The 27,351-nt window shown below is 42.1% G+C and overlaps 1 protein-coding gene and 1 long non-coding RNA gene across 7 annotated transcripts in view; one reads left to right on the plus strand and one right to left on the minus strand.

The window, feature by feature from the left end:
- Window positions 1-3,536: 3,536 nt before the first annotated feature.
- On the plus strand, window positions 3,537-7,924 carry LOC311262481. Its single transcript, XR_014623262.1, has 3 exons — window positions 3,537-3,640; window positions 7,124-7,260; window positions 7,369-7,924. It is a non-coding gene; the product is annotated as an uncharacterized lncRNA (long non-coding RNA).
- A 2,354-nt stretch (window positions 7,925-10,278) lies between these two features.
- col6a3 (collagen, type VI, alpha 3) overlaps window positions 10,279-27,351 on the minus strand; it is a 118,962-nt gene continuing 101,889 nt past the window's right edge. For 4 of the 6 annotated variants that reach the window (XM_084362091.1, XM_084362089.1, XM_084362087.1 and 1 more), the window contains 36 exons: window positions 26,729-27,340; window positions 26,274-26,608; window positions 25,741-25,819; window positions 25,487-25,632; window positions 25,304-25,396; window positions 25,122-25,175; window positions 24,864-24,935; window positions 24,720-24,746; window positions 24,580-24,624; window positions 24,332-24,385; window positions 23,920-23,982; window positions 23,719-23,784; window positions 23,566-23,619; window positions 23,437-23,472; window positions 23,270-23,332; window positions 22,965-23,027; window positions 22,460-22,522; window positions 22,060-22,122; window positions 21,531-21,581; window positions 21,225-21,260; window positions 21,059-21,121; window positions 20,674-20,736; window positions 20,191-20,223; window positions 20,032-20,068; window positions 19,911-19,922; window positions 19,306-19,802; window positions 19,091-19,193; window positions 18,059-18,760; window positions 17,319-17,421; window positions 17,165-17,220; window positions 16,607-16,867; window positions 16,410-16,484; window positions 14,885-15,070; window positions 13,540-13,599; window positions 12,417-12,602; window positions 10,279-11,152 (listed from right to left, as the gene is read on the minus strand). In XM_084362091.1, coding sequence (XP_084218217.1) covers window positions 11,115-11,152; window positions 12,417-12,602; window positions 13,540-13,599; window positions 14,885-15,070; window positions 16,410-16,484; window positions 16,607-16,867; window positions 17,165-17,220; window positions 17,319-17,421; window positions 18,059-18,760; window positions 19,091-19,193; window positions 19,306-19,802; window positions 19,911-19,922; window positions 20,032-20,068; window positions 20,191-20,223; window positions 20,674-20,736; window positions 21,059-21,121; window positions 21,225-21,260; window positions 21,531-21,581; window positions 22,060-22,122; window positions 22,460-22,522; window positions 22,965-23,027; window positions 23,270-23,332; window positions 23,437-23,472; window positions 23,566-23,619; window positions 23,719-23,784; window positions 23,920-23,982; window positions 24,332-24,385; window positions 24,580-24,624; window positions 24,720-24,746; window positions 24,864-24,935; window positions 25,122-25,175; window positions 25,304-25,396; window positions 25,487-25,632; window positions 25,741-25,819; window positions 26,274-26,608; window positions 26,729-27,340 — 4,550 coding nt within the window. In that variant the 3' untranslated portion in view covers window positions 10,279-11,114. The remainder of the gene's footprint in view (window positions 11,153-12,416; window positions 12,603-13,539; window positions 13,600-14,884; window positions 15,071-16,409; window positions 16,485-16,606; window positions 16,868-17,164; window positions 17,221-17,318; window positions 17,422-18,058; window positions 18,761-19,090; window positions 19,194-19,305; window positions 19,803-19,910; window positions 19,923-20,031; window positions 20,069-20,190; window positions 20,224-20,673; window positions 20,737-21,058; window positions 21,122-21,224; window positions 21,261-21,530; window positions 21,582-22,059; window positions 22,123-22,459; window positions 22,523-22,964; window positions 23,028-23,269; window positions 23,333-23,436; window positions 23,473-23,565; window positions 23,620-23,718; window positions 23,785-23,919; window positions 23,983-24,331; window positions 24,386-24,579; window positions 24,625-24,719; window positions 24,747-24,863; window positions 24,936-25,121; window positions 25,176-25,303; window positions 25,397-25,486; window positions 25,633-25,740; window positions 25,820-26,273; window positions 26,609-26,728; window positions 27,341-27,351) is intronic. The other 2 variants (XM_084362092.1, XM_084362088.1) reach the window with 1 other exon arrangement.

A 27,351-nucleotide genomic window follows, 5' to 3' on the forward strand; every position in this document is an offset into this window, starting at 1 on the left:
CCAAAAGTTATGTTTCCACTGCAGAAACTCAGTAGCTACGTTTACATGAGCACAACATTCCTGTTTTGGCAAATGAAAATGAATACTCCGCCAATATTCCCGTTTACGTGCAGCCTCACACACTCCGATTCAACAGAATGATGCACGTCCTATTAAAGCTCCTTGAAGAGGGAGTAAATTCCTTCATAGTGCAGTCGTGTCACTCCCGTGGTGCTGCTCCTCGTTGTAACCCTTCTGGAAGTTCTGCAAAACTGTGCTCTTCAAGTGATCCTTTTTACAGCAATGCACCAGAAAACACCCAGGCTCTGACAACTTATGCAGCAGGCAGCTACTCTTTCATGATGCGCAGCGAGCTTCCTGCAGGGATATTAGATGAGAGTGCGCAGGAAAGATTGGTGGAAGAGAGAGTGGTCCTAAAAGAGACCATCAGTGAAAAACTCCCCTTGTGAGTAGCAGTAATCTTGTCCAAGTTGGGTTCTGTACTTGGTGAGTGTTGAATCATCGCTGACCAGTATGTGACGCATAAATGTGCAGTGAAGAAGTTTGTATACCTTTTTTTTGTTGTTGTTTCAGTCGTCACACAGGACGTCATTACAGTGTCCAAGTTGAACTGTACACATGTCCAGAGGAAGCTCCTAAAAAATGCTCCTCACCGGAAAATGCTACATTCAGATTCTGGCCTAATTAGAAAACATCCAAACACAATATGCTGTCTACGTGACCTGCATGTGATTGGCAACCCTGATTTTTCCAGAATACACGCTGAAGAAGGGCGTGTTGCTCGAAACGTACGTACGGCTACAATAAACAGTTTGATGGTAGAACTGTCCTTCATTTTTCTTTTGTTCATTCACTACCAGAGGGATTCAGCACCCCGGACTGAAGCTTAATTCGTGAGTTGAGCGCGTCGTCTCCTATTTACATGACCTGCATCAAATTCTGAATATTGTAATAATCAGAATAATTTTCCACTGACTGTGTTACCACCACAAGTTAAGTTCCCAGGATATATTTTTATCCCCTGAAAAGTCCCTGCTTGTGTAGTCACGCTCCAAAAAACACTTTTGAAATCTGATGTGAGCGGCCAGACTGAGACACATCTGTAGAAATCCGACCTGAACGCATTTCAAAACCAGCGAATGTGGTTTTGATCTGATTTGCAAAAATCAGATTTCATGCCCATTACTTTTTTGTGTTCCAGATTTCATAAATTCAATCTGGATTTGCCAAAAAAAAAATAATAATAATAATTTGCTCCCACAGTCTGAACAAGGCTTAAAGATCGGATATGAGAAACAAATCTGATTTGTTTGCCGTCCAGTGAGGAGCAAGAAACACAAGAAACACCAGCAGTCAGTCAGTCAGGTTGTAAAGAAGCAACAGATTATCTAAACCACTTAATTTGAAGGTGAAGCTGAAAGTGGCACACGTTCATAAACTGGTATGTGCAGTGTTATCATAGCAGCATAAAATAAATAATGGCCAAAACAACAAAAATAAGACTTCAATTATAATAAATTGGAATTACCCTTTAAGTAAAAATGTATTACACAAACACAGTCGAGTCCAATCAGCAGTAAAAGCTTTCAGCTTTATGTTAATACGACTGAAGTGGGAAGCGCTGCTGCGTGCGCTCGTAAACAGCAGACTGCGGTGTTTTGTTTCCATCGGCTACACTTTCATGGCAACCTTCACACACAGTTGAAGGATGTCAGAGTGAAAACATCTGTCGCCCTCGGGAGAATCCGAAGAATGCACTCAGAAAAGATTCGTCTTATCAGAATGTGTTTTTAATCTCTCGCTCTGCAGAACGAGCCCGAATTCCTCCTCGCGACGACGCCGTTACCTTAACTGGAGGTCAGGGGCCTCGAGGAGCCGCAGCGCCGTGGATAAACTGGAACCTCTTCGCCTCGGTGCCGTTTGAAGTTTCTTCACCGACCTCGGAAACGACAGTTGCGGTGCCTAACAAACATATGTCAGGGCCACATGTGTGTTTATGGTTTTTAATGTATGTGTTTTTGCCTTTCGAGAGCGCACAGACAAACAGCTTGTTTGTGTTCGCTGTTGGAAACCTCAGTGGGAACTTAACGACGCGCAGATCATCCAACCAGACTAATACGATATGAATGTGGAAGAAAAGAGAAATAAAAGACTGTTGGGATAATCTAATTGTACAGTGAGGTGTGTTTCATGGAGCATAAAAACAATGAAATATAAAAGTCCATGACTGCAAACGGTTACCACTAATTGATGTTTTCATATTCAGATTTCAGAGAAGGGTTGTGTTTGAAGAGTAAAAAATATACTGTACTGCTGGATGAGACGTTTTTTTGGTCATTTTCTTCTGTTAATCTTATTATTGCTGGCCGCTCTTTTAATTTTTATCAACACAATGTACAACTGACGACAAAACATCCAGATTTTTGTCCTTATTCTGAAAAAAAAGAGCCTGTTCAGCTGTTGAAAGTGAATATTCGACTAATATTCACAGCCTCCCTCTTTTATTCCTTCAACCACCTTCTTAAAAAAGGTCAGTGTCGAGATCTTTGTGCATTTCTGAAAACCTCGTTGCTATCCAAGTCTTTCATAATGTTTCAAAAAGCAGGTGTGTTTTTTCCCTCCGGCCAGAAATATTGGCTTTTCTTGTGTGAAAGCGTCTCTTCCCAGCTTTATTAACTTGGAAACAGGCGAGAGGCTGCGTGGCACAAACTAAAGTACATACTCAGGAAGTAACTGGGAAAAACTGGAGATGTATAGAAGGTGACTTCCCCTCAACTGGGCCTAAACAGAGCAGAGTTTCTGGCTGACGGTCTGTTTGGATGAGGTCTGCAGCGTCAGAACCAGAATGACCCAGGTCTTTCCAGGTGACCCCAACGTCTTCCAATAGGTTTGGGATCTCGTGGCTTCCAGAGGCTTCGATGAGCTTTATGAGGTCATTTAATGTTTTGTGGACAAAAGTCTACACACAGCTGAACCCTCAGTGCATCCTCGAACGAGATAGAGGAGGGAAAACACGAGGCACGAGGTAACAGCATTTTATATTATGTTTTACGGTAGTTTTATACCTGGAAACGTATCAAAATATTCCATTCACTCGCTCTATTCAAATACAAATACATCCTTCCCCCTCCCCGTGTGATGTCAGAAAACTGCTTCTTCTTGAAGTCGATGGATTTCTGAGTTCACAAACAGGGATTCTGACTTTGAGTGGCGCTGCGTTGTCATTTTTCTTGTAGGAAGTAAAACATTTTCAAGTTCGAAGTTGTTTGGAAGAGCATAATGCTAAGTGACAAACAGAATAATGAAACATCCATACTAAAGCCCTGCATCTTTGATATCTAAGCGTTCAATCTTCTCCCAAAACGGCTACATATGTCACAATACCAAACTGTTTGGGCACGATCAGCTGATCCACTCTGACCTGTAATGAGCCACTGATGTAAAACACCTGTCGGCTGCCAGGAGACCGACAGCTGGTATATGCTGAAAGGTGATTTGTTTGATTTGTTGTTTTAAAGTGTCTTTTACCCAAAAACTGTCTCTGCAGGAGCCAGAAGAGGCCCCGAAGCTGGAAAAGTCACCAAGGAGCTCACGAGAGGACGTCACGTTGTTTGGCTCAGACTGAATCCAGCGGTTTACGGTGGAGTCACAACACACTCACTGAAAAGTTGGCCGCGTTTTTAAATTTCCTTCCGTAATGATTTGTCAGATAATAACAGAGTTGTGTGATAAGCTTCAGATAACAAGCCTCCTGGATTAGAAAGTGAATTAAAGAGTCTTACATGAGAATCTGTCCGGCCAAAGTAAAGAATATCTGTTTGCATTTTTACATCAGGGCAGGTTCCTGTTTTATTTTCTTGTTCTTGGGAGAAAACAGACTAATATGAGTAGTTATTTTTTTTGAAAGGACACTGGAGATCTCTTGTAACAGCTCATGATGAAATCGTTGGACTTCATACAGCCTGGATTTAATCGCATGAGAATATTTATAGTCCTTTACTAGAAGAAGAAATAAAGTAAGATTTCCTCTGGTTTACATTTTGTAAAATGCCAACTGACAGATATTGAAAACACTTTTATCATGTCGTTGGTTCTGTGTCGTCCTGTGGGAACCGTGTGGACCGTGTTGACCCTGCTGTCACCACAGCATTATGACATTTTTGAGGACAGAACGTTTTTTTTTTTGCAGTCGCGCTACATTTTCTCCCTCTGTTCCCCTCAGATCACTTTTGCTCTTTCATGTTTGACGTTTAACTTGGCAACATTCGGTCCAGGGAGATTTGCAGACTTGCACGCTCAGCATTTCATCCCTGACCATGAATGGGCAATAGCTGACAAGCATGTCGGAGATGCCACAGAAGACCCAGTTCGAGTTGAAGGGAGCCAGAGGAGGCGGTGGGAGAGGGAAGAGATGAGTCTGCTGGTGGTTTGTGCTGTGACTCAGGAGCTGCAGATAGTGGGAGTGCATTTACAGCTCTGCCGCTCAATGTGAAAGTCATTACAGGCCCCTGACTTTTATGGCTCTTGTGGAAAGATGCAGAGCCAGCGGTGTGAGTCATCGATGGAACGACTGCATGTGTGCAGCTACAGCAGTAAAACCTCCTCGCTGCTCTCCCCTCCTCTTGTTCTTTTGGCCGCATGGAGCATTAATCCACCAGCGCAGCTCCCACGCTCGTACTCTCATCTCGCCAAGTTCATCAGTTGGAAAGTAGTCGAGCAAACCGCAACTACATGATCCTCCACCGACAGCTTCAAGGCCCCATAAAAGCCTCTTCTTCTTGGGTTTCCTCACATCAAAACACAGTTTGAACCCCCAATTATTATTTCACCCGTCTTCAGAAAAACCTTCATGCAGATGAAACCGACGCACTTTGGTTTTCAACGTTTCTCCAGACTCATTTCTCAATTATGTCTTTGAACAGTTTGTGGCACAAAGCTCAGCGACGGTCTTTTCCTCCAACAATGTTTACACTGGCACTCCCAGGGCCCTATATGAATCATCGGCATGCGGGGGCGACCACACAGCCACGGGTTTGGTGAAGGCAACATATGGTGGAACCAAAGGAGACTTTCAGTTCCCTGGAAGAGATGAGAGCGCCTCTTGTCTATTCAGCTCCTGATAATATGACGCTGTCACCCCGAATAAAGTACTGTACAGAAAATAGCAGTAATTTTCCATAATGAAAAATACAAATGATCTACAAAGTGGGCTGTCATTGACTCTCAGCGCTGTCTGGTATTTGTGAAATACATAGCAGGAAAGTTGATTTTAAAATATACATTCAACATTTTTGTTGTGAAAACGTCCAGAGACATTTTATGCTTTTTTTCAGTTTTTTTTTTCCTTTCCTTCAGGGTGTTATTTCAGTTCATGTGAGCGTAAAAGGTCTTGAAAGAAACTCCTCCCTCCCACAGAAAACACTGCTCCTGAAACACCTCGTCAGGAGTTGAATTTAATAAATGTTAAAAAATAAATGTGTCTATTAAACTAAAAAGAACATATTTTTGAAAATGTGACAGATTTGCAAAATTATTTCTATGCGGAAAAAAGACAATTTTATGTTTTAGAAAAGGAAATTTTATGGTTATTCAGTGACAGACTTTTCATGATGTTTTACTTGTGACATGTACATCAGGAAACCGGATGAAGGAAGGGGGGATGACATGCAGCAAAATGGCCAGGTTTGAGTTGAGCTGAGCTATTAGGGGCGTCCCACTATCTGGTAATTTTATCATTATTTTCATGTATTTAGAAAATACAGGAAAGGTCTCTAAAATTACAGATTTCTTTTTAAAGTGTGGCTAAAATAAAAAAGGCTTCTCCAGCTCCAGATGCATTCAAACAAAATATGTGCAGTCTTTTTTTTACTTCAGAGCTCATTTTCTTTATTTATAAAACACCCAAATGAAGGTATCCACCGGGAAATCTACTGTGGAAACTCTGAGCTGCGGTCATATCAACAAAGATCTACAGAATGACTGGACGACCCCCAGTGGGTTATTATGTGAAACCGTGCGTACTGAAGTAATGACCCAGAGGATCCAGAAACCGCCTGAACGATGGATGCAGCACATTCCTGGTTCCCCAAGAATGTCCGACAATTTGATAGAGAGGTTTTGAAAGAGGGGGAGAAAAAACAGCCGGAGAGAAACGCCGGCTTGTAAATGAAATAATAAAAGCTGGGAGTTGGGCTTGAAAGGGAGGAGAGGTTAGAGGAGGATTCCCGCTCTTTCACATGTTCTTCATGACCCACTCGTCACCTCACGGAAACCTAAATAACGATTCGCCCTGTTTAACGTCCCTGAGGTTATTTGTTTAGTTCACATTCTGCTGCTGGGTGGGTGCATGCTGGAGGAGAGAAGGTGGTTTTCGTTGGCATGTGCTGAATGCTTCGGCAGTGTACCACAGTGAGCTGCCGTTAGTCACTTTCTGCTCATTGTGGAAATTCTGACAGAGTTACCAGCCGCTGTAAACGGGCAGCTGGCAGGTTTTCCTTTTTTTTTTCTTTCTCTCTGCTTTTTAACTCCTGCAGCTCTGAAGTAAACCTGCCAGACTGTCACAACAGGGAGAAATGACAATGATAGCTATCCACCCTGAGTGTATCTCTGCAACTACAAGGACTACAAGAAAAACCTTGGTACCAAAATAAAAGTAACACTTTCCGCAGAGGTGTGAGCATCGGTCCAGATCTCACAGGAACGCAGCGTGAATAAAAGATTTTATTGCAGTTGCAGCCCGAGAGTACCACGGCACAACATCTGAACATTACTTCTGTCAGGATTGATGCTAATTAAGTGCAGCTGAGCAAAGTTAGAGAGATTTTATTCGAGACATATTTTGGCTCAATCTCAATCTCCAAATGTGCCATTTTAGATTTCTCATGTTACAGCTTGTAAAACTTATTTATAATTAAATATATTGTATAAATGCAACTGTTCTGGCCTCGATCACGTACAGTCTCAGCTTTTATTTGGCATATCGTTTGTATTGTTAGCTGCTTAGACTGCTAGCTCCAGCTTTGTAGGGATGCACCATTTTTGTTTCTTTTGTTTTAGTTGCTTGTGTGTCACAGTCAGACATGTTTCTGTGGTGGATTTGTGTTTTTGCTTGTTGTGCGTGCAGAGCTGCACTGAGAGTCTGGGCGTTTTCCCCTCACCGGAGCTGCTGACACACACACACACACCTGCAGCAGATTGGCGATCAGCGCCTGCTGATGAGCTCTGGTCTTCACTCTACCTGCTGGCAGGTGATTTCGTCAGGTACGTGGTACATGGCTCCTGCTGGTGCTGAGCGCTTTAAGACTTTTCTCTCGCTGTCCTTTGTGCCTGTTTCAAAGAGATCTAACTTTGATTTGTTTTTGCCTTCAGTGATCTACCTGGTTTCCAACTATCACCGGCTCTGCTTCCTGTGATCAGCCCTCAGCACCTCTGCAGCCAACAGCCTTGCCCTGAGCTCTCCTGAGCCCCACACGCCACGCTATCCACCAGCGCCACCGTGAGATACCTCTCCTCCTCCTCCTCTCCGACGGAGTCTCCAGCCAGAGCCTCTCTCTACTCTCAACTGTTTAACCCCTGTGAAGTAATAAATCTCCTTGCACTCCGCTCTCTGCCTTGTTTTCAGCTCCTGGGTCCTACCAAACCTACACATTGTAACATTGTCGTTGGAATTGTGTTTTTGTTTTGGTAAAAATGGTTCTGATGTGCTTTTAGCTGAGATTCATCCTGTTACGTGGGCAGCGTTGGGGGTAACTTCTTAAAAAGTAATACGTTGGAGTACTCAGATTACTTTTTTTGTTGTTGTAACGCGTTAGTTCGGCAATTCAAGTAATCCCTTTTATTGAGTTTGTTTCTCATAAAAAAATCTGTTACTGGAAAAATTGCTGGGGTTTTTTTGTATGTAGGTGTTTTAAAAATAACCTTCTAGCAGTGGACGATGGCTGTGAGTTTTACTACTTGACAAAAAACAAAGTCTGCATTGGTGGTGGCACGTTGCCCCAGGTCCAATCAGCTCGGACATCCGGAGGGAGCTCAGAGTAGAGCCGCTGCTCCCATGTGTCAAAGAGCCAGCTGAGGTGGTTCGGGAAGCTGATCAAGATCCTCCTGGGCGCCAACTGGGAGGAAACCCATAACTCGCTGGAGAGATTACACATCTCATCTGGCCTGGGAACGCCTCGGATCCCCCAGGAGGAGCTGGAAAGCGTTGCTGGGGATAGAGACATCTGGAACAACCTACTGAGCCTGCTGCCACCAGGACCGACCCCGGATGGATGGATGGATGGATGGAGGAATGGATGGATGGAGGAATGGATGGTTTTGGAGCGGTGATGACAGCATGAGTTGGTAATCACGACAAAGAGACAGTGTGTTACTGATCAACCTACATGTTAACGTATGTTCAGTGTATAAAATGAGGTTTGCATGTGTGTACATGTCAACAAGAGATATTACGCTCATAACAAGTCCCATACAGCTGTTTGGATATTCATCACATCTGTCCACAGGAACAAATTCCCACCCACAGAGACGGTACACAGCACAAGTGTAAATATGTCAAGTCTCACCACTAATTGTAAGCAGTTGTTCTCGGTTTTGGTTTCAGGATTTGAATAATCGTCCTACAGTGTAAAGTTTTAACGTGTTAACGAGTTTTTACCCGTTGCGATGTGGGATGTTCAAAACACCCACAGTGCCCGAAGGCTCCAGCTGCACACCGTGCAAAACCCAAATCAGATTTCTCACTAATCATGAAAGCTTTGCTCGTCCAAAAATTGTTCCACTCGTCTGTCATAATAATTTATATTTGCATTTCATGCTAATAAGTATGTGGACACCTGAACATCTCATTTCAAAACCGTGTGCAAAGTCAAACTCTGATGTTTGGCAGTAAGGTCGGCCGCTCCACTGGTGTTCAGTTCATCTCAAAGGTGTTGGATCGGGTTCAGGTCCGAGCTCGGTGCAGGCAGGTCACGTTTTTCCACTCAAAACTGGGAAAACCATTTTTCAAACACAATCGTTGAGACTGAAATATAACTGGACCTACTCACTGTGGACAGGGGTGTCCATATACTTCTGGCCTAAGTGTGTAAAAGTTTGAGTCATAATATGATTTATTTACTCTTCATTACAAATGTCACACTGTGGTCCACGATGGGGGAAAAAGTCAAATGAAGTGATGAAATACTGAAGTGAGCTGATGATTATTGGAGGAAATCTGGTGAGTTTATCAGAACTATGAATATTTCAAACACCCCGGAGAAATGACATCTGGACGTTCTGCTGTGGTTGGACAGAGAACACGTCCCCAGGCTTTTAAAGTTTAACATTTACTGACCAAATATTTAATCTTCTCCTCTCCAGACAATGACACAGCTTTCACTCCTCTTATCTCGACTTTGATTGATTTAGTTTTGATCTCTGAGGGAACGTCTGCAGTAGATGTTTGTCCAAACTGTCCAAATCTAGTGTAACAGGTTTATTTTTGTTGTGCCTGAAGTGAATTCAGCCAGTAAAAGAGTGTGGAGTCATTTTTAATGTTTGAAGAGTAATGATGGGCGTTCTTGAGCATTGTAGCTGCTGTGAATATGTAAAGTTGTGAAACAAAAAAAGGCCAATAAATCTAAAATGTTAAAACGATGTACTAGACTGTCCCTGGAGGTCCATGTGGTCAGAAATCATGGATCCAAATCTGGATGAAATAAAGACACTGAGTCCAATTTAAAAGTAGGATCTGTCAGATCTCTCAACACCCAGTGAATTGTGGGTAATGTAGGCACCAGGTTTGGAGAAGCAGTCCACTGGTCTTGCAGCAACACTGTTGTGGACAGTTTTAAAACAAATCAATAAAGCAGAACCAGAGATATCACTTTTTTTTACTCCACACGATCTTCTTACTTTTCAGACCCTGGTGACTACATTACCCACAATGCAACCGAGCCACTGAGTGACATCACCGGAGACAATTTATCATCTTACAGCTTCCTCTGGAGCCACAAAAGGCTTGATACTATTTTTTTTTCCCTCCCCAATACCTGTAAACACACTTTAGCTGGATTTTTAGAAATTAATTCACTTAATAGCCAGAAAGATCATCTTAACTCCACCTGAGGAGTAAAATAATCCTAAATAAATGAAAGATGATCTTCAGAGAATTTTTATTTTCTGGTTTTAAATAAATCTTCATCTCCTCTTTTAGCTCTACAGGATGTCACATGTATCATTTATGCTTCTGAATCTCTGTAACCGTCTCGTGTGTTTAATTCAAAACAAGAAAGAAAAGAATCAGTTGCTCATGTTTATTAGAAAGTCTAATTCATTTTTATTTCCCCTATACCCAGATGAAACACAAATTTCAGTAAAAACCAAATGAAACAAAAATAAAAAAAAAACAGCTTGACAAGTACATTCCTCTTCTCGATGGCTGGAACGTGAGTGTGTGTTTTGAGGCAGCGGATCCTGAAGTGCACTTAACATTACGTCAATGTTTTAGCATCCGAGCAGTTGGTCACTGTCGTTTAACATACACACACCGCCGTACAAGACTTGTGTAAACATTACTGTGGACTGTGTGACTGTAACATAGTGAAGGAACGATTCCACAGGGATCAAGTGAGCGTAAAACAATACAAATCAATAAAAGCCGAAGTTGCTATGTGAGTGTGGAATGTAAAAAAAAACAAAAATAAAACACAATACAAAAAAACGGTACTGCATTAATTAATGCCAGTCCTGCACGTACTAATTTATCTCTGTCCAAGATATTCATATATGTTTCTTGCTTAATCATAAAACTGCATTTAAAAAAAAAAAAACTCGTATGGTGTCATTGTTCCAGGAAACTTGACTGAATGCACTTTAACAACTCATCTGTAAAACAAACATACTATGTAGCACCAGTAGGTTAAAACAAATCATGCAGCAAATCGTGTTGCCTTCCTTCTTCTCGTCGTGAAAAAAAAAACTACTTCAAGAATTTTGGGGATAAAAGTCCATGTTTTGTGGAATCCAGTGCAGCCACCATTGCTTTGGTATTGCATCCTGACAGTGCGGCCATTTTGGATGGTTCTCCTCAGAATCCCCTAAACGGAGGCGAAAGCTGGCCGTGTGTCACTTTGGTCCTATGTTCTTACTGCAGCGAGGACTTGTTTGATGGGTGCTGCGGATGAATGGGAAAAGGAAAAACATGGTCAGCCATTTTGTGTAAAGAAGCTTCTTTATATGCTAAGATGATGTCCATCTGTCCATTTGGTCCATCAGTCATTCATGACTGTAGCTGCCCTCAGCTAGTTAGCTGAGCAGCCAGCTTGGTTTGCTGAGTCCAGACTATCATTGAAATATTGGACAGTTTTACCTCTTTTGTGTTCAAACGATTATTTAATGGAGGCCATCTGGGAGGTTTGGAGGGACATATTGGACATTCACCAAACTATATAACATCTATACTGGAATGTCCCCCAGGACCCGATCAAACTTATGCTACAAGTCCCACGGGTCGACTCTGGATCTGCCATTAGTCTTTTTGCACTGAACACGTGGAATTATCAACAACTGACACTCTTACTACGTCTGAGCTATTCATGGTGATGATCTGAACACTTCACCTCAGTGTGCAGGTGTTTTCACAGAGTAATGTTTTACCTCTGCATGTTTTTGTCTCGATCTCTATCATTGCGCAAATCTTTGCTTAAATAAAGGTTTGAATTTGGTGTTGCTGCTGACAACTGACGGACCAAAACTGCACTTTTTATTACTATTTTATGAACTTATCACACGTGTTTTTATGCACAATCTTAGCAACTCAATCTGTTAAATGTAGTGGATTGTACTTAAGTGCAGTACTTGACTAACTGTACTGTGTTATTTTCTACCATTGTGTGAACCCACAGGCAGACTACTGGCAGACTCTGCGTCCTAACTTGGTTTTACATCATGTTTACAGATGGAACTAGTTTTTATGGGAGACCAAATTATTACAGGTCAACGTTAAATTGTTTTTTCTTTGATGAATGCAATGTGCACCCATAGAAATTAGCCTAATAGAAGACAGTGAAGCAGTTTTTCTCAGCGTGACTCATACTGTAACTGTGAGTGCTGTAATTGCTCCCCTGAGACGGTAAATTTGTTAATTTATGTTGGCGACTGTGCGTGCCAACTCAAATCGCATGATCTTAGTTTATTTGGCTCGCTGCTTCAGACAACTGCCAAAATAAGAATTAAAAGCACAATAACATTTCTTTTAATATATTTTGCTGCAGCTTTTATGATGTTTGTAAATAAGAGATCACTCCTGATGGTTGATTGTCGGCTGTATTTATTGTGACGTGTGTCCTCTACTGTAGAAAAGCCGCCATGCAGCTGCTTTCCCATCATCTGACGTCTCATTGTTACTGGGAGATTGTTACCATGAACAAGACATGTACCTGGTTTTCCACAGGCCTTCACACACTGCTCGTGCGTGTCGAAGCGGTTCTGGTTTCCTCCGCAGCCTCCGTACCAGAAGCGCGTGCAGCTCTTGCTGGGGGCGTCGAAGTGCCACTTGAGGACAAATTTGGCACACGTACCTTCCTCTTTGGGAAGCTGGCAGATGTCCACGGCTGTAGAGGCCGCTGTGGAGGGAAGTGACAAAGAAAAACAATCAGGAAAAAAGTATGAGAACACATGAGCACATGCGTCTGGCAAGGCCGCCACTAAATTAGATTTTTTTTAGTATGTACAACAATGAGCGGTGCAATCAGCAGCGAATATATCATCACCATTACACATAATGAGTAGTAATGAAGACATGATTGCAGAATTTAGCCGATGACTTGTTTGTGTTGTGGGATGGAAAACAGTATAATCCTCATAAATGTTTCAAGGAAAAACCAAAAGCACTTCCATCCCCGCAAGACTTTTCTTCTTCCACAATCATGAGATATAGCTCATTTGGTTTAAAGCAGACTTCGTATTACTGTAAGCATCTCGTGCCAATTGCCTCCAACGCTGATGAGGTACTGACAAATTGAACTTGCTCTGTGTGAGGACGGCTGCCAGAAAAACAATGAAGCAATGAACAAGGCTTTCCATTCATTTTCTCGGTGGTTATGACTTGGCTGGCTCCTGCGACAAAAGCATAACCTTTCTCATTTTTCCACGTTTGGCACTTCACTTGTTCCGTCAGTCGTTTAGATCATCGGAGGGGCAGCGGAGGAGGTGGGTGGGTTTAACACAAAGGAGTGGTTGTTTTTGCAAAGCGAGCAAAGATCGTGGAAATTATGTAACAGCGATATAACATGTAACACATGTGGCTTGATGTCCAGATACATGCCCAGACATTAGGGGGGGTCTGCAAGGTTTGATTCAAATTTTGAGGATGTGGATTTGCTTGGAAGGAAGTGCTTTTTCTTTCCTATTGGCTAGCATTTGCATATCATAACACGTGCACAAGCACATTAGCCAGTTATGTCTTCAAAACCAGGAGCTGAAGGGAAGAGACAGTAACATAATACTGCAAGTCCACAGAAAACTATTCATGCTATGTGGCGACTGTATATCAGATCTCACCGGGGGCCGGGAGGATCTCCACCTGCTCAGTCTGCTGCACGTTTGGCTGAGGCTCCGGCTCTGTGGAAATATGAAAATAGCTTAAAGCAAGAGACTTTCGCCAGCTGCTGAAAAAACATGTAATGCAACGTGGATTTTAAATGACCACAGGCGTTTACACAGATGTAAACCTCATTATCTGACACAAATGATCCGCGCTGGCAGGTCGCGTCTCTTTTCCTACTAAACTCCCCGGCGCACTTATCACCCCTCTGTATTAAGATGTAATCCACATTTTTCCCCAAAACTCATGTGATCAGTGACAGTTATAAAGTTATAACAGGATTAATATTTAGATTCCTTCAGTTTCTATGAATTGTGTGTATTTAATGACTGTTTGCTGAGTCCTGCCAGCATCTGTAGTGTTTCCAGCCCACTTTAGATGAAAGCGTGGTCACTTCCGTATGACGAACGCCTTTTAGCGCTGATAAACATTAAAATCTGATCCACTAGTTTCCAAGCTACACATAATACAGCCTCTATGCTTGATTTGAACTGTTAACTCATAGTCCTTCAGAAGTAATGTTTTGCATTTCTTAAAAATACAACACACTGAAAATATAGTGAGGAAATGGCACATTAGCTAGCTAGTTCTTGTCTCATTTGTGGTAAAATAAGTGCCCAATATTGCTATTTTCCAAGCTACTAGCTGTCATATTTCGCAGGACCCACTTGAGTGCAGCCATTAAGGCTTTTATCATACGAGTGAGCATGGTTTGATCTGAAGCAGGCTGGGAAATGATACCTGCTGCTTTAATAACTGTTGCTACACTCGTCAAGCTTCAAATTCTGGCGCAACATATCTGCAGTTTAAAATGATAATGTTGGCAGTTTTTCCATTAAAAGGTTTGCAGTAATTTCTGAATCAATTGTAAGCAACTAGCTGTGCCAACAACTTAGCCTCTACAAGGCGAATGTTTCAGCTCCAATCAGATATTCTTCTGTATACCTGACATGCCCCTTATTTCTGGAGATTAAGCTAGGTTACTACTGTCGGTAGCTTTCATTAGAGCAGGTAAATACATGTTTCATTTCTGTTTTTCTTCTTTGTTTTTTGCTTTTGGAGTGGTGATTAAAAAGAAGCTTTTCCTCCAAACTAGAGAAGTATCAATCATTGCCTTATGTCGAGGTTGCTTTGCTTTGATTGGACTGTGATTTCTCTGGCGTACGGCTCAGCGAACAGTCATTCATCAGTTTCTGTATCTAGAGATGAAGCTCATAATGTGCTGCACTATATTACACCGTCACCATCACACCAGGCGGCGGCTCGTCCTCTCAGAGGAAGCCGACTCTGACAAACACTCACCTGACCTCATGCAGTTTTTCAAGCAGAGGGCCTCAGTGTCGAACCTATTGTCATTGCCTCCACAACCTCCATACCAGAACTGTGTACAGATCCCGCTCTGTCTGTCAAAGAACCACTTAGCCTGATAGTCTTTGCACGGCATTCCAGGGTCATAGTCAAGTGAGCATGGGTCTGCAAACTCATTAACTAGAACATGCACAAAAAAAACAAAACAAAAAAACAACAGCAGTGATGGAGGACAGACAGGGAGAGAGGATGAGTTTGTGTTAGAAATTAACGTACAACTAAGTGAGGAAATACAGCAGTTACTGTGCGCTGGTAGTAGATAAATAATTACTATATTAGAAGTTTGGGGTTGTTTTGAGTGCTGATATAGTTCATTGTTAAAGTGCAGAGGAAATAGCATTCAACATAATGGAGTAACATGCTGCTTAAGGGGTTTGGATATTTAAAAACTTACAGTCAGTAGAAGGAAAAAAGGTTTAATATTGGGTTTCCATGAGTGAATTGAAAAGTTAGTTTGTTGTGACTACAGTTTCTGCTTTCTGTTAGTTCATTTAGTCATCTAGGATTCGAACGGCTGTGTGGTCCAGCTGTGTTATCTGCATGAGACCAATCCAAGAAATCGACACCAGAGGTACTTCCTCACAGGTAATTATGATAAAAATCCTTTGGAGTATTGGCTGCATTGTCAGTTAACTCCTTCCTGCTGCAGAGTGCTGGTAAAAAACATACTCTTTGCTCACACTGGGGTCTCAAAGTACAGCACAAGACGACATTCCTATTCTATTAATCAACTGAATGATAGTAGGGAAGGGAAAAGCCGTCCTCCCGCTGTGTCTTTGTTAAGGAGCGGCAGCTGTGAGGCCTCAGATACTGCAACCTCAACTCTTCTCTTTGTCACAACATATTACAAGACAAGATTAAATCTACAAACCAAGAGTTGAGCTGTAGATTTCGTAAGTTTTCCTGCATGACCCACAGTATGTTTAGGCATGTGCCAGTACTGCTGATTAATAGCACATTTGTGTTGTAGTTGAGCTGAAACAATGCTGCATTAGAGCACAGCTTGTTATGTTCGTTGAGTTGAACCATCAGGTTTTATTTATAGGACCAACGCTCTGCAGAGGGAACGCAGCTAAACACAACTCCATAGAGGCCATCAGCATTAATGCAGCAGGCAGTTACAGAGTAAATATTGAATAGATTTGTGCTACAAAGATTAAAGTCAGCACATTTTTGCTTAAACCTTTTTGATTCATATCGCAGTGCGTTGGTCTGACATGTGGTCGATGAGGCCAGCAGAAAAAATATATTCCTATTTCTCTGGGATGAGTTAAATGTCATATTTAAACTCAGAGATTCACTTCAAGCTGAAACGTCCCCAAAGCACAATTTACTGGTCACTACGTATCAATTACATAAAGAAATAGAAACATTTTGCAAGCTGAATATATAGTATATGTTTATATGCATCTTTTCTACTAAAATATAAAGATATGCATGTGCATGCACGGTCACTAACCAGTTTCTGGTTTGTCCAGTGGCGTGGTGTTTACAGTACGGGTGACCTGGCTGGGTGGCTTCAGCTCTGCTGCTTCTGTAAAAGTGAAACCAACAGTCATGGAGCAGCTACAGTAACAGAGTGAAGGCATAGTAATAATAATATTTTATCTTGTGGTTAAAAAAAGGAGCTTACAACGTGTGTGTTTATGCACTTACTGGTAGTCATGATGCCTTTGCGGGTGGAGACGGCGCGGCCCTCAGCAGTGTGGGCAGTGACCACGGCGAGATATGTTTGAGAGCTCTCTAAGTTGTCCACTGAAAGCTCTGTTCCTGAGACGTTGGTCTTCAGCACCAGGGCATGGTCGCTCAACCGTGTCACCATGACCTCAAAGTAGACGAAGAGCTTGGGGTCCGGGCTGCTCCAACGCAGCTTCAAGCTGCTGGAGGTGACGTTAGAGACGTGTAGCACATCTGCATCTGAGGGGGTGACAGAGACAAAGGCTCAATAAAATCACATGTTCACAGGAGGCCAGCAGCTGTTGTGGATGAAGTCAGAGCGATGGAAAAGATAATTTTAGAGTTCATTTTTCTGTTGTGATAACAAGTCTGAGAGAAGTGTGAACAGCGGTGCTGATTGCTGCCAGCGTTAGCGGTTAGCTCTGCATGACTCACAGTAAAGAAAACAGAATGAAACAGTCCAAATCAAACAGCACTTTAATCTGACTTCGCCTGCTGAAGTAGTTTAAGATCATTGTAATACATCCACAATCTTACCTTTGTGCTTTCTCTGATGGACTGCTTGGTGATTTTCATGTTGTTTCTGGTGTTTCCTGTAAAACGGCCAATGATCGGTGGATAAGACCATTAATGTTTCCAGGAAATTAACAGCAACCAATGACACTTCATAAAAATCTCACGATGCACTTACTCCTGTTGCTGCGATGATGTGAAGGGGTTTTTTTGTGGCTGGTCGCTCTGGAACCACGAGCAGTTTTTGGAGACCTCAGGCGACATGTAGAAGGCGTTTTCAACTGAAAAGAAAAATAACAGAGCGCGTCACTCACTTGGATTAACTGATGAATCGAATGGCATTAAAAGTGTACTATGCAGGATTTCCTCTAAAAAGCTCCTCTAGACATCTCTATCTGCCCTTTGCCTGGATTTTCTTATTTTCATGTTGCTGTTTTTATTTTTATTTTTGGCCTTTGGGATGAGAGTGAGGGGGGGTGACATGCAGCAGAGGGCCACAAGAAGAAATCATATCCTGGTCTGCTGCGGTGAGGACACAGCCTCTGTACATGAAGTGCACGCTTTACCAAATGGGAAAGGTTTTTTAGGGATGCTTCTGTGACCTGATGGCCCAGTGGTTTGTTACACAGAACCAAAAAAAAGCCTTCAGTGTTGTTCCTTGCTCTTTAGTTAAGATATAACTGATGCTAGCAGCATCTACGATAACCTCTGGGGGGGGCGCCATTAAGTCTCATTCCCAGGTTGTCAAAAACTTGCCCACCAAGAATTGCTTACTGCATGTTTGGATGATGTGTTTACAAACAGCAAAGGGAAAGTCCTGCATAGTGTGCCTTTAAGCCTGAACTTTTAACAAAAAAAAAAGTGAGCATAAAGTCATTAAAAATTTGATTGGCAGATTGATATCGATGCTGAACTTACTGCTGATATACTTTGGCATCAGCTGGCCGAAGTTCAGGATGTGTTTGTCGTAGAAGTGTGAGATGCTGTTCAGCCGCTTGAAGAAGACATCAGAAGGCTCGCTCGCCATGTGTGACAAGACGCGAGCATCCTCTGCAGTCAGCTTCTCACCCACACCCAGGATGACCAGGAAGTAGCCTCTGCACTTGACCTCGGTGGCGATACGCATCAGCTGCGCCTCCTCTTCCACCACACTTCCAGTTACGAAGAGCACCAGTACTTTCCTGTCTCGTTGCAGAGGCGCCTTGTCAAACACCTGCTCCACTGTGGATTCGATAGCTGCTGCCAGTGCCCGGCCACCCTCCAACTGCGGCGTCTTCTCCAGCAGGAATTTGACAATATCCTGACCTGAGCTCTGCTCCGTCAAACCGATGTCCACCTGGATGGGAGAGCCGGTTTTGTTGTTGATGAACCTGTAAGGTGCTTGCTGGATCACAGACACTCTGGCGTGATGAACGGATGATGTGGGATTTGTAGACACATGTAGATGCTCCACTATGTGCGCTATGTAGCGTTTAATCTCTGTAAAGAATGCTGGGTAGGTCGACTCTGAGCTGTCCATGACGAAAGCCATGTCGATGTCCACATCTGTGGTGGAAGATCTCCTGTCTCGGCCGGTCGATGGGGGCACATAGTCACACATTTGGTCGGGAGAACAGGAGTCTACAAAAGGAAAACACATAATGTACCCCAATGAGAGTCAAAAATCAACTTTTCTTACAAATAGGACCTTTAAACCGATGTAATGTCAAACCCCTTGATTTTCTGTGCAACGGGAAGTTCCTAACATTATAACATTACATATATAAATAGAAATTTGGTGCTGTGTCCATGTTTCTTCTTAAACAGGAAATAGAGTAACTACTGGATTAGTGAGGGAACATCAGATCAGATTAAGACAATCTTTAAAAAATGGGTATTCTTCAGTGTAAAATAGAAACTACAAGCTTTAACTGTGATGTCGGTGTTAGTGTACAAACGCAGAGCTCTTACCCAGGCAGACGTGACAGTTCATAACCTTCTTGATGACTGACTCGTACTGTGCACTTCCAGGGCTGGGAAGGACAATAACCTGGGCCAGGGCTGTGTTGTTGACCTGGTGTTTAAAAAAAAAGAAGCAAAAAATGTTAAAAAGAAAAATATGTCTTACAAATGTATGTAATGCAAATTTCCCCTTTGTGATATCTGCCCTGTTTTGTTTGTTTTACCTGCAGTGCTCTGGTGAGCGCTCGGTCCTCACGATTGACCAGGAACAGAGTGGCGATTCCAGCATCATGGAGGCGAAGAGCTGCACTAGTGAGTGCTTGTGCCTGGCCGGCTGACCCAGTACCGACAAAGAAGATGGCCACCTTCCTCATGAGGAAACCACTGCGCACTCTCTTGAAGGTGTTCTGTGCCAAAAAGTTCATGGCGTTGTCCAACTTGCGCTCCTTCCTCGTCTGCAGGGTCTGCAGTCCCTCAATTTGTTGCAGCAGGGCACGTTTCTTCATTGAATCAGCGAACCGGACCACAGTGGTCACTTCATCGTTGTACAGGGTCAAAGCAACACGAGCTCCTCTTGGACAGTTGCTCTCAGAGATGGTGATGTCTTTGACGAGGCGCTGGACTGTGTCACGCATGTTGTTGAAGGATGGGCGGCCGTTGGCCTGAGAGACATCCAGGGCGAAGGCCAGCTCGGTGGGGTAGAGCGGACATTCCTGCTGACCTGATGGTGTGAACGTAGATGATTTTATTCTCTATACTCGTGCATACAGTACATACACAGTCATGTAAACAGTTATTATCCAATTGATACTATTTTGTTTGTACTTACCAAAACAGCAAGCTGGTAGAAAGAAGAGACAAAATGTGGTGAGACATTTTTGTAACACTGGAACATTATTGCTTTTCATTGTGATGCGCTCACATGCTGATAGTTATTAAATCATACTTACGACAGTTGTCCCTGATTTTCTTGACCAGGTCACATTGCTGAGGACAGAGAGACATTTTGAGAAAAATTTTAAAAGGATTTCGAAGATGAGTTTTGCTCTGTTGATTAAATATAATCTAGTGAACAACTAAATACAACAGTGTGACATGAGTGAACGTACCACGACACCTGGTCCTCTCGGTCCTTTCTGACCCTGTTGAAACAGCAATGACAGTTGTGTGAACAGCTGGACACGGCTGATGCTTTATTCTTTTGGATTTCTTTAGCAGGATTATTTTTTGTTAAGAACTTAAAGCTGCTACGAGGAACTTATAAACATTTCGGGGCAATGTTATGTCTTCATAATAAGCTAATAGCAAGGTAAAGCTTGGTAGCATGGCATGTATTAGCTACAGAGCTTTTATTTTTTCTTCAAGTTGTGAGATTCCTCAATTCCTCCACAGGACTTGGCAGGCGTTAAGTATATAGAAATAACCAATCTTCTTACTGATGATTTTGTTTGCGACTGTTAACGAACCAGTTAAAACGTCCTTGTAGCAGTGATAGTAGATATCATAAATCATGCTCTGCTATGGTGGCACCGTGTCATTTAAATGGAATTTGCACAGCTGTTAAGAAAAGAGTGGAGCTTAAGTTTGCTTACATCTGGCCCGTGATATCCAACCTCTCCCTTCTGTCCGGGTGTACCAACATCCCCAGAGATACCCTGGAAAGAATAAACAGTGAGAGAAAAATCATTCACTGCATCAATAGTTCAAGAAGAGCTTGACTTTAACAATTCACTCTCTTCAAAGACTGATCCAACACAGACATGTTAATGCAGCCCGATCACTGCCAAGACCGCATAGTATATGTTTGAAACAAATCCAATCCTTTATTTTATTACCAAACATATGTGTCCAGTGAATTAAAGTCCAGTTGGAGGACTTTAAGTGATACCATGCAGTACTGTATCGCTGCACTGTACCCCTCATATCTAGAATATAATGCTCATATACACCAAATCTAACTGGGGACTGAAAACGTACTCTCTGTCCACGGTTTCCTCTGGGTCCAGGTCCGCCCTTGGTGCCAGAGTCACCAGCAGCTCCCTGCAACGATGGAAGTAAAAAGAATTATTGCAAATGACAAACATCAAAAGGAAGGCACTTTACAATGGAACACTTTAGTTTGAATCCTCTGTGTTTTCTTTACCTTTGGTCCTGGGAATCCTGGGAAGCCTTCGTCGCCCTGTGGAGGAAAATGGATGCACACTTTAAGTGTTATTTATATCATTATTGTCCCATTGAGTGTATGGTTGCATTGATAATTGTATCTATAAATGGGCCACAGCCATGACCAAGGACTTTAGATGCCTTGGATGACAACAGTAGCTACACTAACAGTTCAATGACTCATCATATAATTCCTGTCTGTTTCTCCAAAAAGTTCTCTTAAAAAGTTCTATCTATCTGATTACCATATATTCATATATATCACTAGAGGTCAAAATTCACTTGCCTTTCTTCCAGTAGGCCCTGGGATGCCGAAGCCATCTCTGCCATCTTCACCCTACAAGGAAAAACAACAAGAAAAAGAAATTGCTCTACTGATTTGTCGTCTTCATAAAATGCTTATTAATGCCTCCCCTTTGTCCCAGCTTAACGTTGTCACAGTATGTAACGTTCAAGAGAGAGCTCAGCAACAATACCAATTCCCTGGTTAAAAACACACCACATACATTATCAGATATAAAAGACAAAGCAACATAAGTCTTGCTTTAAACCGCACATGACAGCGATGCAAATGAAAACCTCCTCAACTCGCAGCCTGAAGCAGAAGTTCTCCTGCCAGCGGTGTTCTCTTTCACGAGGACGGTTATTAAATAGATTAGCAAATTATTGTCTACTGTATCTTAAAGTACAGACAATCGGTTTCATAAACAATGTGACTAACCATGCAAGTGATATTTTGGGTCAGGTCTTATTATTTTGCTCATTTTTCACCCAGTTTTACAGTACATGCAGAGAAGATGTGGTTTCATTCTTACAGGCTCTCCACGAGGACCAAGAGGTCCAACAACACCCTTCGGTCCTGGTTCTCCTGGCTCTCCCTACACAGGCAGAGACACAGAGAATGAGACAAAAACAGTTAAAAACTCAAGGGCGTTCCAAGAGTTTAAATTAAGAGTGAAATGTGACATCGTTCTTTAAACTGTAGGGTCAGTTTCTATAGATTTAAATTACATTATACGCTTTTTTTCCATTAGATCTCAAGCAGAGCCTTGATGTTTTCTTATAGCCCTTTCATGTTTGCTCAAAGAGACTTCACATGTGTGTCCAGTAATGTGAGAGAGAGCGCTCGGCTTAGGCCAGTGTGTTTTTAAATGAAACAAGGCTGTTATGGAAGAATATACTGTAAGCCAGGCCAAATTATGTTCCACGCAGTACCTTGCGACCAAGAGCTCCTCTCCTGCCTTTCTCTCCAGCGGAACCTGGGAGTCCTCCGGGACCCTAGAAAACACAACATTAGGACATTGGAAGACATTCCTCTCAAAATGAAGTATAACGAGCACATGACTCTCAGTCATTTAAACCAGAGTGCCTCTGCAGTTGCAGTGTGTGGTAGATACAAGCTTTTGTGTCAATTGCTGCTGGTTTTAAATGTGCTCAGTAAATATGTTTGATTTGAATTAATGCGTTAAATATGTGACAGATAACAGAAGAGATTTTCAACCCTGATTCCAAAAAGTTGGGACACTGTAAAACATAGATAAAATGCAATACTTCACAAGCAACTATATTTACTGACATATGTTTTACAAAGTGTTCCTGAGCCCATGTAGTAATATCCTTTATACAATCATAATCATTTATACAGTCATAAAGGATTTGGAAATGATTATTGTTCAACAAAGAATCCCAATGAGAACCTGAGTTATAATAGATCACTCACTCTGGGTCCAGGGTTTCCATCTTCTCCTCTGCCTCCTGGTGTACCAATCGGTCCAGGTGGACCCTTTTAAAAAAGATAAAAACCAGACATTGATGAGCCACCAGTTTCTTTCATATTTGACACGGACTTCAAACCTGCAAGTAAAGAATGAACACACATTTTCTAGATCTATAAATAATCCAGCCTCAGCTCCGTCAAAACATTGTGTCATCTGTGCTAAAGCAGCCAAGAAAATTATCAACAGCAATCACAACATTCACTATGATATATGTTTTGGCAAGTGCATTAAAGAATGACAGACTTACTCTAGATCCTCCGACACCAGGCTCTCCCACGACTCCATCAGTTCCTGGCTTTCCGGGGTTTCCCTTTAATGACATGCGAGCAGCACAGTGTTACTCACTGCCGTCACAAGAGTTACTGCAATACTATATAACACCTGTATGTACGTTATCACCAAAAAGAGACTTACAGCCTGTCCAGGTGGGCCTCTTCTGCCATCAGCTCCCTAATAAAGTTTGAGTAGAAATAAGTCTGATTAACAAAGACAGTGGAAAATAAGCATTAAGCACAGATTATGAACACATGGTACAATCGTTACCCTTCTTCCGGGTTCACCAGCTGTTCCCCTCTTTCCATCATCACCAGGCTCTCCCTGTCGTTCCAGAGCAGATATCAAAGTTAAACAAACCCACGCAAACGCACCCATGTGATGTTAAACTGCCAAAGTATAAAATAGAAAATGAAATGTTACCGGTGGTCCAGCATCACCGGCGTCTCCTTTAGGTCCTGCGCGGTTGTTATCTTTTCCAGTTGCACCCTGTTGGACAGATATCACTTTTTCAATTTCGGCTACATTTAAACACCCTAAAATACTATTTGCCCACACAGTATCACTTTAAAGATATTTGTTAAGAAAGTAATCGGCATTATAACCAGTTTCCATAATACTCACTGGATTTCCGCTGATTCCCATTTCGCCTTTGTCTCCTGCTTGTCCTTTGGTACCTTTGGGACCCTGGAAGCAATAAACATGTGTAGTGAGCATTCGTCATTAATGGCCATTAGAGCTGCAACGATAACTTAATTAATCAACGAGTCGATAGACAGAAAATTGGTCACCAACTAGTTCTATAATCTATTAATTGTTTCAGGTATTTTTCAGGAAAAAAAGTCAGCTGGTTGGACAAAAGAAGAATTTTCCACAATTTTTAAGTATTTTATAGACTAAACGATCGACAAAATCATGATAATGATCGGTAGATTCATAGATAAGAAATATAATTGTTAGTTGCAACAATTCTGACCAAGATCAATAGAAAATCGGTAGACAAAATGAATAGCTAAAATGGCATCCAGACACTCACTGTTCTTCCAGGATTTCCTCTGTCTCCTGGGGGTCCAGCCACTCCACTTTTGCCCTGAAAGCATACATCAGATGCCAGTTAAAGCACTCAATCATGCATAAACCAGAACAGATTAACATGTTTTTGACATATGAATAAATGACAGACACACAGCTTAAGACAAGAAGTGGTCATACACGATTCTGTACGCTGTGTTACCTATAAAACAAATGGACTGAAAGACTAAATCTACTGTAACACACACTTACCTCTTCTCCGTTGATTCCATCGAGGCCAATTTCTCCAAATTCACCCTGCAACATGGCAGCAGTTGGTTAGGTAATTGTTTTTTTTCTTTCCAGTTTCACGTAATAATGAGAACTTTATTAAAAGAAAGAAAAACACTCACCTTTTCTCCTGAATACCCACGGCCACCCTGAACAGAAAAAAGCAAATAGTGTTACATTATTAAATTTAATAAATAACAAAACTGACAATTTACAAAAACAAATATGTTTTAGTTGAATGTTAAAGTTAATATTGAAGTCCTTGCCTTGACACCTCTCTGTCCAGGACATCCCTGGAAACCCTGAGTCCCATTCACACCAGGAGGACCTCTCTCTCCCTGTTGTCACAGAGTAAAGACAATAAAACACTTGGTTTAAATATGAAGGCACATGAAGTGGTGAGAAAGTTGTTACTGAACTTCTTGAGAACAAAATAGATGGTTAAACAGCAGTTACAGGTCAGGGCAGTTTACAGGTGTCATGGGAACATTGTCCACATATTTAAGCGAGGCATTCAAACTTACAGGTCCACCCTCATCTCCAGGATGTCCTTGGCTTCCTTGTAATCCTGGACCACCCTGAAAGACAAAGCAAGCAACTTTTAGATTCTGAAAAACAGTTTGATTTTTGGTATAATTAAAGGAAGAGTTTTTGTATATTTTGAAGGTTTTAAACAAATATGTTTTTCTTTTTTGACTTTGGATACCTTAGACCCTGAAAGTCCAACTGCTCCTCTGTCTCCTCTGGTGCCGACACATTTGCATGGCACTCCACAGCACTCCCTCTCTGCAATATTGTCCTACACAGAAAAAAAAAGCAAATATTAAGTAATTTAAGGGGGGAAAAATAAAGCTCACAAAAGTCATCAGTCTGACTGAATAGTACTCACCAGTTCTTCCATTAGCTCATAGTCCAAGTCCATGATATTGACTCGTAGGGGTCTGGTGTACCTGAAGCCACGACCAAATTCCAGTTGCAGAGCCTCCTCAAATTTGGGCACCCGCTCCAGTCCGACCAGGATGAAACTTTTTACTCCTGTTTTGTACATAGAAGAACTTCAGGACTAGATTTATCCTCACTGAATATTTTCGTAGTTTCACAAAGGTTTAAGGTTCAAGGCCCATTTTGTGTCATCCTTTTTACCTGACTGTCGAAGTTCCTCAACTCGCCTTTTCATTTCAGTAAATGGGGCATCAACACCATCAGTCAGATGAATGACAACCTTCAGGGAAAAAAACACAGTTCAGTTCCATATGTCCTTATATTTCCCATTAATCATCATTGTTAAGTGAAAACTAGAGACGTCCTGAGCTAGTTTTTTTTTTGTTTGTTTATTTTTGGCTGTGATCCTGATACAAGTCCTTCAATAATGCCAGATGTTATGCTTACATTTACTTAAGTTGCTGATATGATATGAATAAAAGATTAACTTGGCAATGAGTGAGAGCGTTGCACTTTGTGGCACTATTGTACATAAACACTCACTCCACTCACGCAGTAGTGAGTACTAGCACACTTAGGTTGACTAAACACAGTTGTTTAGGAATGGAAGGATCTTATATTAATTTGCTTTATGTATATTAGCCAATACTGATCCTTTCAAATATGTCCAGAGTGACTACAATGCTTAGGATTTGCTCAGGATATCTCTAGTTTAAGCTGTTTGAGTATACAACCTTGACAGCGTTGTCCTGTCTGGTTTTGAACCTATTGGTGTAAGCTGATATGGTCTTGCCATTAAGGACAAAGGGGCCACGAGTCCGCAGGGCTCTGAAGGCCTCAAAGAGCTCATCAGCATTGTCTGTGAAGTCCAGCTGGACAGGCTCGGAGGCAGAGTCCATGGCCAGCATTCCCACTTGGACAGAGGGAATCTGCCCAGATGTGCAACTGATAGCTGCCATTTTGGAAATTCTCTGCAGAATAGCACCCATCTTGCTCTGGAGGTTGGTCTGAGCACTGAAGATGTTCTGGGCATTAACATCAAAGCCCACCAACACCTCTATGCTGCAGGCTGTAAAACAGAGCATGGTTTTATTTTTGTGAACCACAGAAAACAACTATTGCAAATTAAATGTAAAACAATTCAGCTATAATGTCCATTAGCAGGAAAACATAATACTATGCCCCTTACTTTTAGTAGGATCTACTGCACCAGTACACAGCTTCCCCTTGACTTCATCATCCATAGTCTCCAGAATTTGCTCGTTGAGCTCTGAAAGTTCCTGAATGGTGCTTGCTCGAGCCACAGTAGTAGACTCACTTGCCAGGTTTTCTAACTCAGTCTGAATGTCACCCACTCCTACAGCAAAGACTCTCACACCCCTTTGCTTCAGACCAAGGGCTGCAGTTTTGCTGTCATCGGCCGAGGATCCTCCAGTGATGACCATCAGGATCTGAGGAGTTCCTTCATCCACCCTACTGCCTCTTTCTTTGGTGAAGTGAACATCTTGAACGTGGCGAATGGCTGCACCGGTGTTGATTTTATTTCCACCTTTGTACTCTGTTTCGATAATGGCATCAGCAATTTCTTGCCTGTTCTTGAAAGTGTTGAGGTAGAAGACGTCATTCACATCTGCAGCATAATGTGCCAGGCCAAACCGCAGGTCGTCTCTCTCAGTGAAGAACAGATCAATAAGGTTGGCGATAAACATCATTACTTCTTTGAAGTTACTCCTGCCAAAGTTGATGGAGCCATCCACTAAAAACACTATATCAGCCTTTTTGGGTGGAGGCAGTCCTGATGCTATGGGAAAG

The sequence above is a fragment of the Pagrus pagrus genome, assembly GCF_965226575.1.
Source record: "Pagrus pagrus genome assembly, chromosome: 9".
Taxonomy (NCBI): domain Eukaryota; kingdom Metazoa; phylum Chordata; class Actinopteri; order Spariformes; family Sparidae; genus Pagrus; species Pagrus pagrus.